General features: G+C 41.5%; 1 protein-coding gene across 2 annotated transcripts in view; it reads right to left on the bottom strand.

Moving 5' to 3' along the window:
• ptpn20 (protein tyrosine phosphatase non-receptor type 20) overlaps positions 1-13,311 on the bottom strand; it is a 100,135-nt gene that overhangs the window by 48,892 nt on the left and 37,932 nt on the right. For both annotated transcript variants that reach the window (XM_057847955.1, XM_057847956.1), the window contains 12 exons: positions 13,078-13,263; positions 12,798-12,960; positions 12,476-12,728; positions 12,329-12,402; positions 9,451-9,528; positions 9,225-9,332; positions 9,043-9,159; positions 8,748-8,956; positions 3,014-3,115; positions 2,822-2,915; positions 2,485-2,570; positions 2,040-2,193 (listed from right to left, as the gene is read on the bottom strand). In XM_057847955.1, the coding sequence (XP_057703938.1) occupies positions 2,040-2,193; positions 2,485-2,570; positions 2,822-2,915; positions 3,014-3,115; positions 8,748-8,956; positions 9,043-9,159; positions 9,225-9,332; positions 9,451-9,528; positions 12,329-12,402; positions 12,476-12,728; positions 12,798-12,960; positions 13,078-13,263 (1,624 nt within the window). The remainder of the gene's footprint in view (positions 1-2,039; positions 2,194-2,484; positions 2,571-2,821; positions 2,916-3,013; positions 3,116-8,747; positions 8,957-9,042; positions 9,160-9,224; positions 9,333-9,450; positions 9,529-12,328; positions 12,403-12,475; positions 12,729-12,797; positions 12,961-13,077; positions 13,264-13,311) is intronic.

Consider the following 13,311-nt stretch of genomic DNA (forward strand, 5'->3'; position numbering starts at 1 on the left):
ACCGCCCCAAGCCGAGCTTTTATATTTTAATGTATACACTGCACTAGCCCTCCCCACACAATCCCATCACGGTGCTGGGTAATGGCTAATATAATAGGTGGGTCCCACACTTTTTCTCTATGGCGTGGCTCCCGGGGCGTGGCCTCCCCTCTGCCTGGGCTGCCGGCCGTGGGAGTTGGGGTAGGTCGGGGCTCCGGTCTCGCGTTGCCCTGTGGCAGCTCTTTGGCGGTTCCTCGGTGTTCTACTTCTGCCTTTCCCTCTCTTCTCTGCCTGGGTATCCGCCCTGCGCTCTGGCTCGGGTCGCTGGCTGGATGCCGGTGTGTCGGCTGGATGTCGCCTGCCCCGGCGGGACGCCCTGCCCTGGGCTTGGTGGGCCGCTGGGGGTCCCGCGATGTGCTGTGCTGTTTGGGGGCTGCGGCTTTGGCTCGTGGGCCGGGTGGGCAGGAGATAGTGGGGGTGGGCATGGGGACTGGTGGTTCGTCCCTTCTTCCCATCCCTGAAGGCCGGTTGATGGGGGCGTGGGTGGCCCGGGGGATCCCTGGAGGGTGATGATGGCCTCTTTGCTGGGCTGCGGGAGGAGGGATGGGCTCCGCTGGCTCGTCCCCCCTTGGGTTGGCTGGGGAAGGCTGTGGCCCTGGGGTGGGGCCCGCTCGTCTGCGTGGCTGTTGCATGTTTGATGGGATTCGTGCATGGCTGGATGTGATTGGGCATGCTCGGGTGGAGGACCTCGGTGCCGGGATTGGCGATGGGGCGGCGTAGGGTGGGTTGCCAATGGGCACACACTCACTAGGGATTCACACGATTACTGGGTTCTAGATCACAGGGCTGGTTTGTGTGCACTCCACTCCTCCCAATAACTTATCTTCTAGACCCCCACCCCCTCTCTTTCCCTGGTTAACAGTCCCCCCACATGGTGTCAACCGGAAATACATCTAGCTGACGATAACATCAACATATTCATGTTAGTGTAGGCGTTCAATGTATTTATTGTTGTTGTTTGTGTTTTTTTCTGTCTCTCTCGCTCCTTTATTTCTTCTGTTCCCCTATAACCTCTTCCTGTTCGCTGCTTTGTCTTAATAAACGAGATATGTTGAATGATCACCAACTGAAAACTCTGACTTCCATTCTTTGTGTCAAAAAGCTGAACAGGACAGGTTAAAAAAAAAAAAAGAGAAAGCTCATTGGTCTTCCCCATGGTAGCAGTTGGATTATGACTGACTGTGTGGTGAAAAAATGACAATATTGAGCTCGGGCGGTGGGTGGATGATTGCTCATGGGGTAAAGATGGACTTTTTCTAAGGTTGAATGACGACTTTTTGAGTGTCAGAATTATTGCTTATTCTACAGTTCTAAGGGGTACAAATACTTATGATTTTTTTTTTTTAAATCATACAATGTGATTTCTGGATTTTTCTTTCAGATGATTGTATGAGTGGGAATGAATCTATCATGTCTCAACCTATTTTCCTAGTGGGTGAACTTGCAAAATCCAAAAGGGTGTAAATACCTCTGCTCCTCACAGTATATATATATTTGCTCATTGCAAAATAAATGTGGGCAATGTGAATACTACAAGTGGATGTAAAAAGGGGGCCACAAAATATTGGCCGCTTGGCCTATCCAATATATGAATGTAATAAAAACTATTAAGAAAAAAAATCATTCATTCATGAATGGTTAAAATAATTACTGCACTTGGCTGGAAAACAGTCTGACATGAATGTGTAAAAGTCAGCTGGGATAGGCTCCAGATCAACCATGACCCTAAGCACTAAAGAAAATGCATATATCGATGGATTAAACACATAACTAATTAGGGTAATGCTATGCAGTGGTGAAGGCTCGCAGGGGCAAAGAACTGTCCTTTTAACTCAGGTTGTGAAGGGTCTCCAGGGAACAAGGCAACGTCAGCTCTGGATGACTCTGACAGCCACCACAATGTAACTGTCAGATGACTCACAGTAACCACAGGCCTGCATGTGTGCGTGTGTGTGTGTAATACTTTTCTTGTTTTTTCTTTGGTGAGTACAGAGACTCACCATCAGTGACAAAGCTGTAGTCCTTTGCCCGGCTACTCAAGGTTGTTTCCAAGGAGACCTCAGTCCTTGGGGGCTGGATGGAGCCTGGGAGGGCGTATTCGGTTCTGGGTTCCAAGATGACTGTAGGTTCCCTCTCCAGCAGCAGGTTCACCACCTATCAGATTAGTTTATCAGTTTACACTTGGTGTACCCTTTTCCTATCTGTTGTGTGATGTGAGTCATTGGGCCCTTAAAAGCAAAAAGTGAAACGGCGACACTGGATCTCCTTTCCCACATGCGAGAGCATCCACTAAAAAAGGATTTCATTTTTAAAAAATCTGCAATTTAGTGGTGGAGCGAATTAAACCTCGGGACCTGGTTCTCACAAAAAAGCACCTCAATGACAAAATGTACTGTATGTGCCTGTGCATGATGTGTGTAGTTTCATGTGTGTGTGTAGGACGACCTCCTCAGTCCGCTTTAGGCACTCGACAGCTTGTTGGTGTGTCACTGCCCTCAGGTTGGAGCCGTCAACCTCAAGCAGTCTGTCACCTGTCATATGCAAACGCACCAATCTCATCATCGTCATCATTAGCAGCATCAATACATCAGTGTGTGCATGCACATTTGTGTGTTTGATGGGCATGTCATCAAATCTGAGGTGATCCTGTTCATTGGCGCATGAACAAGCATATACATACTTCCTCAGTTGCCATATGTAATGCACTCGCACATATATGGTTGACAAACGTCAAGCCCAAAAAAACAAAACATATTGGGTATTAATACTTTGAAAAAAATACCAATTTGAATGCGTCCATCCTGCTCAGCAGCACCCCCAATCACTAGACTTTTTATGTAGATGCCACCATGTCTCACACTTGTGTTTAATCCTCCCTTTAAAACACAAAAAACAAAAATTAGCCAGCACTACAGTGAATCCTACTGAGCACCTAAGCACCAAAAGAAAAATATTCTTTATTTTATTTACTCACAGCAACACTAATGCCAAGACTCCCACCAGTCTTCTTTAGCTCCACTGAAAACTTCTCCCCAGTTTTTAGACTTAAAATAGAGGGAGACCTGGAACACATGTCCTGAATACACAGAGGATAAAAGCAATTTGAAAAACAAAATACGGTCACTGCATTTAGCTAATATAAAAACTTTCTTTCAACTCCGACTTTTGCTTCATGTCAAACTTCATTTTAATTTTCAGCACATTTTCACAAAATCAATCAAAGACTTTGTAATAATTCATAATTGGTATTTGTCAGGTTTTAAGAGCTACTTTCCCATTTGAAAGGTTTTATAAATACAGTAAGATGTAAACAGGTGTGAAAGTGGCTAGAATTTCTTGCCGGAACTCCCAGACATAAAGTTCGGAGCCCTTTGTTTTTTTTTTTGGGGGTGGGGGACTTAATCCTCCTAAAACCACCGAAATGCAAAAACTGCTTTTGGCACAGTTATAAATACTATAACACACAATAAAACACTAAAGCTTTCACACACAGCGCGTTCCCCTCACAGGTCTGAGATCGAGGGTTCAATCCCCGGGAGCCGGCCTTCCTGTGTGGAGTTTGCATGTTCTCCCTGTGCCTGCGTGGGTTTTCTCTGGGTACTCCGGTTTCCCCCCACATCCCAAAAACATGCATTGTAGGCTGATCGAACACTCTAAATTGTCCCTAGGTATCACTGTGTGCACGAATGGTTGTTCGTCTCCTTGTGGCCTGCGATCAGCTGGCAACCGATTCAGAGTGTACCCAGCAAACTGCCCATAGTTAGCTGGGATTGGCTCCAGCGTCCCCGTGACCCTCGTGAGGATAAGCGGCTCGGAAAATGAATGAATGAATGAAAGGTTTCACATATGCATTATGCTGCTGCATTACACTGGAACAAGGCATAAATGAGAGACTGATTTCCATTCAAAATGGTATTTTTTCACTGATTTACAAAATTCCATCTAAAACTCCATCTAATTTTTATTTTCCCTCATTTCCTCAAATCTAAAAGCAAAAACCGCAATTTGAACTATTCAAGCACATAGAATGTACTGTAAAATCGAAGACATTGTAAACATTGACCGTTTTTAATAATAAAGATATAGTTAACATACATTAACAAAAAATAAGTACAAATTACTTACATTATGCAAAGTGAAATGTAATTTATTTTGAACATAAAGCAAACCTTGACTTTTTTTATAATAAGGAGCCTTATATAAATGAACAAAAAATAAAATCAACCTCATCAACTCTTTCCTTTCTCTTGAACATCTGATCAATTTTCCGTTACATTGCCCTTTTAACTCAACATGCTTGTCCCCCACCCCCATTTGTTGTTCCCAAAAAACGGAGACGAGTCTGGCTGCAGACCGCCCCGCTAAGGCCCCTTCGCTGCTCCTCTCAGTCCCCTGTTTTGCAGCTGACTCCCTTGGGGAGAGAAAACATGTGTTTGAATCAATCAGAGCTAACTATCCAGGCTGATCACATGTCAGTATGTCAGCCAATTGAACGGACAGCAGTTTTTTTTTTTTTGCCGGCATGTGGCGACGCGATTTTACAGATACAGAGCGAGACACTGGGAAGAACTACATTGAATAAATAAATGAATAATAAATATTGGTGGAAATGGATTACGCTATACCAGTGGTGTCCAAACTATTCCACATAGGGCCGCAGTGGGTGCTGGATTTCATTCCTATAAAACAAGACGACATCTTTTCTCCAATCTGGTGTCTCACAAGTGTTATCAGTTGATTGCAGTCAGGTGCTGCTTGTTTTAGCACAAACGTCATTGGTTAAACTGTCTGTGCTCGATCGGTAGGAACAAAAACCAGGACCCATAGCCGCCCTTGAGGACAGGTTTGGACACCCATGCGCTATACGCTTTATTAGGCTTGTTGTTAACACTTGTGTATGAAAATGTGACGTTAGTAGATTGTTCTTATTAGAGATGCGTGTGACGCAGCATGGCAGGGTTTTTTAAATATGGAGTTTTGATTATGAAATAATTAATTATAATTAATTTGAAGGGGAAGTTCAGAAAGTTTTATATAGGGCTTAATCTTCGAGTTAGTGGGGGTTTAATTAAAGTTGATTTCAAGAAATTCCATGCAGTTTATTAGTTATTTGTTACTTTCAGGGCTCCGGAGTGGTTAAGCTAGCTCTAGTCAATGGTGCCTGCTTAGCATACCAATAGTTATTTGTTAGTTTTAGGGCTCCAGGGTGGCTAAGCTAGCGCGAGTCAATGGTGCCTGCTTAGCATACCAATAAAAAATAACAAATGCCCGCATGAGAATCAACGATGACCCGTGCAGTCAATAATGTTGGCTGTGTTTTCAGGATAAAGTTATTAAAACTTACCATTGCATTTCAATAATTGTAGTATGAACAGTAACATTTCTATTGTGTTTTATTTATTATTATTATTATTATTTATTTTATTTCTTTTGTAGTAACAGTAACATTTCTAATCCAGCAGTTCTGCAGGGAACAAGCTGTCTAGGCAAGCAGGGCGGAGTGATATCATATCGATTTTTTCAATGCTGATTTTTTTTTTTTTTTTTTTGTGAGAACGAAAGAGTGGCCGAAGCATTCCTCTCTATTGTGGTCGCTTTCCGCATCTGCTTCTCTCCCAAGGAGTGTCTGTCCCCCAAAGGTGACGCCAAGAGTTCAGCGCAGAATACTCAGAGAGGTAAAAAAGAACCCTAGAGTGTCTGCCAAAGACTTACAGAAATCACTGGCACAGTCCAATATCTCTGTGCACACATCAACTATATGTAAAACTCTGGCCAAGAATGCTGTTCATGGGAGGACTCCAAAGAGGAAGCACTCCTGTCTAAAAAAAAATTAGGGCTGTCAAACGATTAAAATTTTTAATCGTGTTAATTACAGCTTAAAAATTAATTAATCGTAATTAATCGCAATTAATCGCAATTCAAACCATTTTTAAAATATGTCATTCTTTTCTGTAAATTATATATATATTCTGTAAAATAAATTGTTGGAATGGAAAGATAAGACACAAGATGGATATATACATTCAACATACGGTATATAAGGACTGTAGTGGGCATTTCACTCTACTGTCATTTAAATAATAATAATAATAATACATTTTATTTATAACGCACTTTACTGTCTATGCTGTCCTCACTCCGAAGCATCTACTTTTTCCAAAGCTAGACAGCTAGTGAACGACGCCATAATAATCAGACTTCTTTCTTTTTCATCTGATTTATTTATAAAATGGCCTCAAACCATTGTCCTCTTTAGACCGTCGTAAAACTACCCCAAAAAAAGTACACAAGCATTGCATTAGCAACAACGTTAGCTTAGCACGCTATACAGGTTCACAAAACATAAACAAAAAGCGTCTCATACAAAAAATATAACATTTCGCTTACTAACATAATATGTGCATTATTTACAACAACCATACTTACGGACAAATCTTGTCCAAGGATCATATAAGCACAACATTACAACGTAGGCGTCAGCCCGAGACGTCCTGCAGCCATATTGAACTGGCAAGACAACAATAAACCATGTCGCAAAGCGACCACAAGAGTTCGCTGTTAGACAGCACAAAAAGCCTTGCTGTAAAACTTACCAAAAGGCAGAATACTGTCGGAGCGGGACATGTGCGTTAATTGCGTCAAATATTTTAACGTGATTAATTTAAAAAATTGATTACCGCGCGTTAACGCCATAATTTTGACAGCCCTAAAAAAAATTTTTTTAAATAATAAAAAAAAAAGCTTTGTTGCTCGTTTAATGTTCGCAAAAAGGCACTTGGACACTCTACAGACGTTTTGGAAAAATATTTTGTGGACTGATGAAACCACAGTTGAATTGTTTGGGTGTAACACACAACGTCATGTGTGAAGGAAAAATGGAACAGCTCACCAGCATCAAGACCTCATCCCCATCGTAAGGCATGGTGGAGGGAGCATCATGATTTGGGGCTGTTTTGCTTCCTCAGGGCCTGAACAACGTGCAATCATTAATGGAAGAATGAATTCAAAAGTTTATCTGAATGTTTTGCTGGAAAACCTGAGGCCTTCTGTCAGACAGTTGAAGCTAAAAAGAGGATGGATGCTGCAACAAGACAATGATCCAAAACACAGAAGTAAATCAACTTCAGAACGGTTTCAGAAGAACAAAATACACGTTCTGGAGTGGCCAAGTCAAAGTCTAGACTTGAACCCCATTGAGATGCTGTGGAATGACCTAAAGACAGCGATTCATGACTGACATCCCAGGAATCTGACTGAACTACAGCAGTTTTGTCGAAAAGAACGGGCCAAATTTAGTCCTGATCGATGTGCCAGACTGATCTGCAGCTACAGGAAGTGTCTGGTTGACGTTATTGCTGCCAAACGTGGGGCCACGAAATATTAAATGTGATGGGTCACTTATTTTCCCCCCTTCTGTCACTGTTTGCATACCAGCCACGTCTAATCTTCAATGCCGTTGCTGATGGAAGGAAATCTCTCGATACATGGCCCCATTAATTCTTTCCTTTACACAGATCAGTCGTCCTGTCCCTTTGCAGAAAAACAGCCCCAAAGCATGATGTTTCCACCCCCATGCTTCACAGTGGGTATGGTGTTCTTCTGATGCAATTCAGTGTTCTTTCTCCTCCAAACACGAGAACCTGTGTTTCTACCAAAAAGTTCTATTTTGGTTTCATCTGACCATAACACATTCTCCCAGTCCTCTTCTGGATCATCCAAATGCTCTCTAGCGAAACGCAGACGGGCCTGGACGTGTACTGGCTTCAGCAGGGGGACACGTCTGGCAGTGCAGGATTTGAGTCCCTAGCGGCTCATTGTGTTACTGATAGTAGCCTTTGTTACTGTGGTCCCAGCTCTCTGTAGGTCATTCACTAGGTCCCCCCGTGTGGTTCTGGGATTTTTGCTCACTGTTCTTGTTATCATTTTGACGCCACAGGGTGAGATCTTGCATGGAGCCCCAGATCGAGGGAGATTATCAGTGGTCTTGTATTTCTTCCATTTTCTAATAATTGCTCCCACAGTTGATTCCTTTACACCAAGCGTTTTACCTATTGCAGATTCAGTCTTCCCAGCCTGGTGCAGGTCTACAATTTTGTCTCTGGTGTCCTTCGACAGCTCTTTGGTCTTGGCCATTGTGGAGTTTGGAGTGTGACCGATTGAGTTTGTGGACAGGTGTCTTTTATACCGATAATGAGTTAAAACAGGTGCCATTAATACAGGTTAAGACTGGAGCCTCGTCAGACCTCGTTAGAAGAAGTTAGACCCCTTTGACAGCCAGAAATCTTGCTTATTTGTAGGTGACCAAATACTTATTTTCCACTGTAATTTGGAAATAAATTCTTTAAAAATCGAACAATGTGATTTTCTGGGGGGTTTTTCACATTCTGTTTCTCATGGTTGAGGTTTACCCATGTTGACAATTACAGGCCTCTCTAATCCTTTCAAGTAGGAGAACTTGCACAATTGGTGGTTGACTAAGTACTGTACATATGTATAGACACATATACATATAGTGCAATGATTAATTGATTAACTCAAGTATTCGATTAGAAAAAAAAGATTTGAATTAAATTTCGCTGCTTCGAGTATTCAGATTTTTTTTTATTACTTTAATACGAAGATCATGATAAAAACCTTAATGGCCACTGATAAGGAAACTGCTTCCTAACCCCTGCTGTAAAGGGACACTAACACATTATCTTACTAACCTGCGCGTCATGTATCCGCACCACAGGTATGTGAAGCTTCCTGTTCTGCTTGGGCGTGGCCATGCTAGAAAGCGTGATGGCATCCTCCAGTTCATCCATGGCGTGTCGATACTCAGTCCCACTTAAGGTGGTCTGAGAACCAAAGCTCCTTTCCAATGCCAAGCCCAATGTACTTTGGCACAATGAGTTCTTGCTGTCTTTCAAACACTCTGTTCATAGGGAAAAACAACCACATTGACAAAAGTTCTGACATATTTATGAACAATATAGTCTGGTTTTAGAAGATTTATGTTACGTTTGGGCTGGGACACAATCAGCTCCACTTCCTCTGGACTATTCTGTAAAATGGCAGCAGCATCGCTAAATGTTACCCCTTCCAAACTAGTCTTATTTAAAGAAATGAGACGTCCACCTGGGGAAAAAAACAAATGATTTCATCTCATTTGGTTTGCGTCCAAAGTCGGTTTCAAGTCCTACCTGGTTTGATCCGTCCATCTTTGTCCGCAGGTCCATCTGGTACAATGGAAGCAATGAAGATACCAAGGTCGAGTTTACCTGTATTGTCCTCGCCCACAATCACAAAGCCTGCAAGAGAAGCACAGCGGAGGCAAAGACAAAAGTACTCATTTAAAGAATTAGGTATGAGTCTCTTCTCATGAATTTTACATGTGGGCTCAAGGCTAATTGCTCTGTGGAAACTCACCAAAGCCAAGTTTGGGATCTTTCTTGAGACTTACGCAGATAATTTCTCTCTCTGGTGAAGACCTTGTCGGTGTATCAACTGTAAATATTTAACATTAATAAATTGGCAGAACACTGTAAATCTTGTTTTTAACTACTAGTTCCTCTTGATAGCTAACCTAAGCAGGGGTCAGCAATATACATGAATGGTGTTTTAACTAAAGATGCACCGATACCGATACTAGTATCGGCAAAGGGGGCCGATCCGGCCCGAAATGATGGTATCGGCGAGTACCAACAAAGAGGGCGATGATACCAATAACACTTGACCGCAGCCTTTTTTTCTCCTGACGCTCAATACACTCTCTGTTGTGTGATGACATGTGTTCACTTTACATGCCAAGCAGCTATGCTATTGAACTGCTCCAGACCAATGAGAAGGGCCAATAGCCACTCTTAACCAACATTTGGGCAGCTTTTTCATATGTAGGAAAAACAAACTACGAGAGGAAAATGTCGGCGGTCTGGAAATATTTCGGCTTATAATCTCCGTCTAGTACAATGGCTGATTGCAAGATTTGCGGCCTGAAAGTTTCGAGAGGTGGAGTTAATTCAGCCAGTTTCAATACCTCGGACCTGATAAAACATTTGAAGACGAAACGTGAACGAATGCAAAGAGTTTAAGGCTACAACAGCAGCAACTGCTACCAAGAGAACGGGGGCTGGACCGGAGCAACAAACACTGGTCAGCTCACTTCGTCTACTTTACTTTTATTGTCTTTTACTGAAAGAAATGCCCCAGTAATTTGAGACCTCTTTCAAAACAAGTGCTGTAGAAGTAAGCAAAGTAAGCTCAGCTAAGTGGCTAAATATGTGTTGCTGCCAGTGCACAGAGAGGGAGGCTATTAGAGAGACAGGATGCTGTGGTCAACTATTATTATTATTACTTATAATTTCATGAAAGTTGCACTGTTTGGCCTTTGAGAGCCAAAACTCAAGGTTTAAAAAAGTTTATTCATTCATTGTATTTTTACTTTCTTACTGTTGGGATAGTATCATACATGTTTTAATATCACAAATTTAGCACTATTTTGGCCTTCGAGAGCCAAAGGTTTATTTAACTAATTTGTCACCCATACATGGTATACATTACAATAAAACGTTCTACTGGATTCACTGTGTGCGTGTGTGTATATATATTTTAGGGCAGTCAAACGATTAAAATTTTTTAAACGAGTTAATCACAGCTTAAAAATCATTTAATCGTAATTAATTGCAATTCAAACCATCTCTAAAATATGCCATATTTTTCTGTAAATTAATGTTGGAATGGAAAGATCAGACACAAGACGGATATATACATTTAACATACTGTACATAAGTACTGTATTTGTTTATTATAACAATAAATCCACAAGATGGCATTAACATTAACATTCATAAGTTATAGCTCACTGTTTTTTTTAAATTTTTTTTAGACTGGGTCTATTGTGATTCACGTTCATTTGAGTGCTGGTTTCACAACGTACGAGACCACTGATATTGTGTATATTTGCCATCCATTGTATTTGTTGAGCTAAACGAAATGTTTGAATAGAGTTTGACCAAAGTCTGAGTAAGTTTTATGTGTATTTTGCATAGCTAGTTTGATTGGGAGTGCTAGCTTTTCTTTTTGTGAACATTATTTTTTTTGATAGATATAAATATTTTTTTTGTTGTGCTTTCACTAAATGATACGTATGTTTGTTGTGAAGGAGTTGCTGAAGCTTATGCCAATAAACGGCGCGGTCCAATGAACGCCTGTGTCCACTGCCTTTCTCTGCCTCTTAGCTCTCAATGTGCAAAAAACGGCGTCATTGTAATCTGAGGCAATGCACGAGTGGGTCATTCAAAAATCATTGTGAATAAATGCTTAAATCCCTGAATTTTTCATAGATATGGACATAAAACAGTCTCCATTCTTGGTTAAAAGCAAAAAAAAAAAAAAAAAAACGTGCAGGTAACATTTATTTTATGTAAATATTGCGAACCGTGAGGCTAGTCAGTAAGGAAATTAGCAGCCGCCATATGTAAACGAAGAACTTCTTCCGTTGAAAATTCTTGTGAAAAAAATGCTTAAATTCCTGAATTCTTTATAGATATGGATGTAAAAGAGTCTCAATTCGTGGTTAAAAGCAAAAAAAACACGCAGGTAGCATTTATTTTACGTAAATATAGCTAAATATAATGCCAATGCTGTAGCAGCTAATTTCTCCCGTTGATCTTTTTCACAATGTTTCAAAATGCATGCATGGTACGAAAAATATAATAATTAACTTAAATCCTCAAACAAATCACTCCTGAGACAATCCTTCCTGTTTCTATGCGGTACACCTTTCGTACTTTTTCAACATCAATCCGGAGTTTGATCACTGCATGTGTCGCTGCGATCAACTGCAGATAACTGAAGCGGATTGTGGGATGGCCCCCTACTTGAAGGCGTAGCGCACTGAAGGTTGATTGTGGCCTGTCAATATTATGATGAAGTCTATGGTCGGATATCGGAAAGATCGTGTGTCGAAGCGATCGGGTGTTGAGGTACCACTGTACCTGTATATGCCCTGAATTTAAGTGTATGTAGAGTTTCCCCGTAACTGAGAGCACTTTCTCAAAGTTCCGCTTCCAGACAGTCAACACCAAGCATAACTTACATGACTGACAATTACATCTTCTCTAAACACAAATAGGAACGATAAGGTTTAACAACTTCAAAATTCTTTCATATGGTGCTATCCTGCCTGTGTGATAGTTCTGATGCGCCTGACAAAGCTGGAAAATGACTTGGTTGAACACCCATTCTAGTAGCTTTCAAAAAGTAATACACTGAAAAAAGCAGCTTTAAAATAGTTCAAAATCTTCACCTCGTATTGAAGATACATCCGAGTCTTTCTGCAGCGAGACACTTGACATCATTCTAGGAATCGACTCTGGTGTGCTTTAAAAAAAAAATCAATGACAAATGAATGTTCATGATGCAAATTTAGTGACTGCAAATGATATCTGACTACCTCCAGTAAGGACGCTCTTTCAAATCCCCTTCTCCAGTTTCTGGAGGGTCTTTGTTCAGCTCTCTACTCATCTCCCGCCTCATCTCTCTCTGATGGCGGAGTCTAGCTTCCAACTTGGCGCTCAGGTCCTCGCAAGATTTAGACAGCGGATCCGGTTGACCTGGGGCTAAACCAACGTGGTTCAACATGCCCTCAGAGCACGAGATCCGCTTCAGGTTCAGGTTACAACCCGCATAAACAGACATGTTTTCATCTGGCCAGGGAACACAAAACTTGGCGTGACTTAAACAGGCATCCTTTCTCTGTTAGTTCTCTTATTTACCTGGCATCATACTGTGATTAAGTTGCCGTGATGTCATCTCGCTGTGGAACTTGTGTTGTGCGGAGCAGAGGTTGAGGATGTATTGTGCTATTTTGGAGCTCTCTGTTATAAAACTGTGCTTTCTACCGCTTGGTCCACCACATTCGATGATCAGTTTACGGCGCTGGGAAGTGACACAAATCATTACACACAATGTATTTAACATTGCCCAGGTGAAAGAATACTAAAGAAAACTAACTTCCTGCTTTTGCATTTCTTTAATTTATACAATTTTCTTTACCCCAGTGGAAATTGCGTCTGTTTCACTCCAGAGGAAGCGTCTGCTGACGGTCCGGACCTGATTCTTCATCTCGTACATGATTATTCCTTTGGCACACACTCCCAAAACCAATTCACCAATCAAAGGCCTTTTTTCTCTTCCCACACGGTGGAACATAACTCCATACTCTGGTAGTTGCTGAGCAATCTGATCAGAAGCCATGTCAGAGTTAGTCAATAAACCCAGCAACAGTGT

This window comes from Corythoichthys intestinalis, chromosome 10 (assembly GCF_030265065.1).
Source record: "Corythoichthys intestinalis isolate RoL2023-P3 chromosome 10, ASM3026506v1, whole genome shotgun sequence".
NCBI lineage: Eukaryota > Metazoa > Chordata > Actinopteri > Syngnathiformes > Syngnathidae > Corythoichthys > Corythoichthys intestinalis.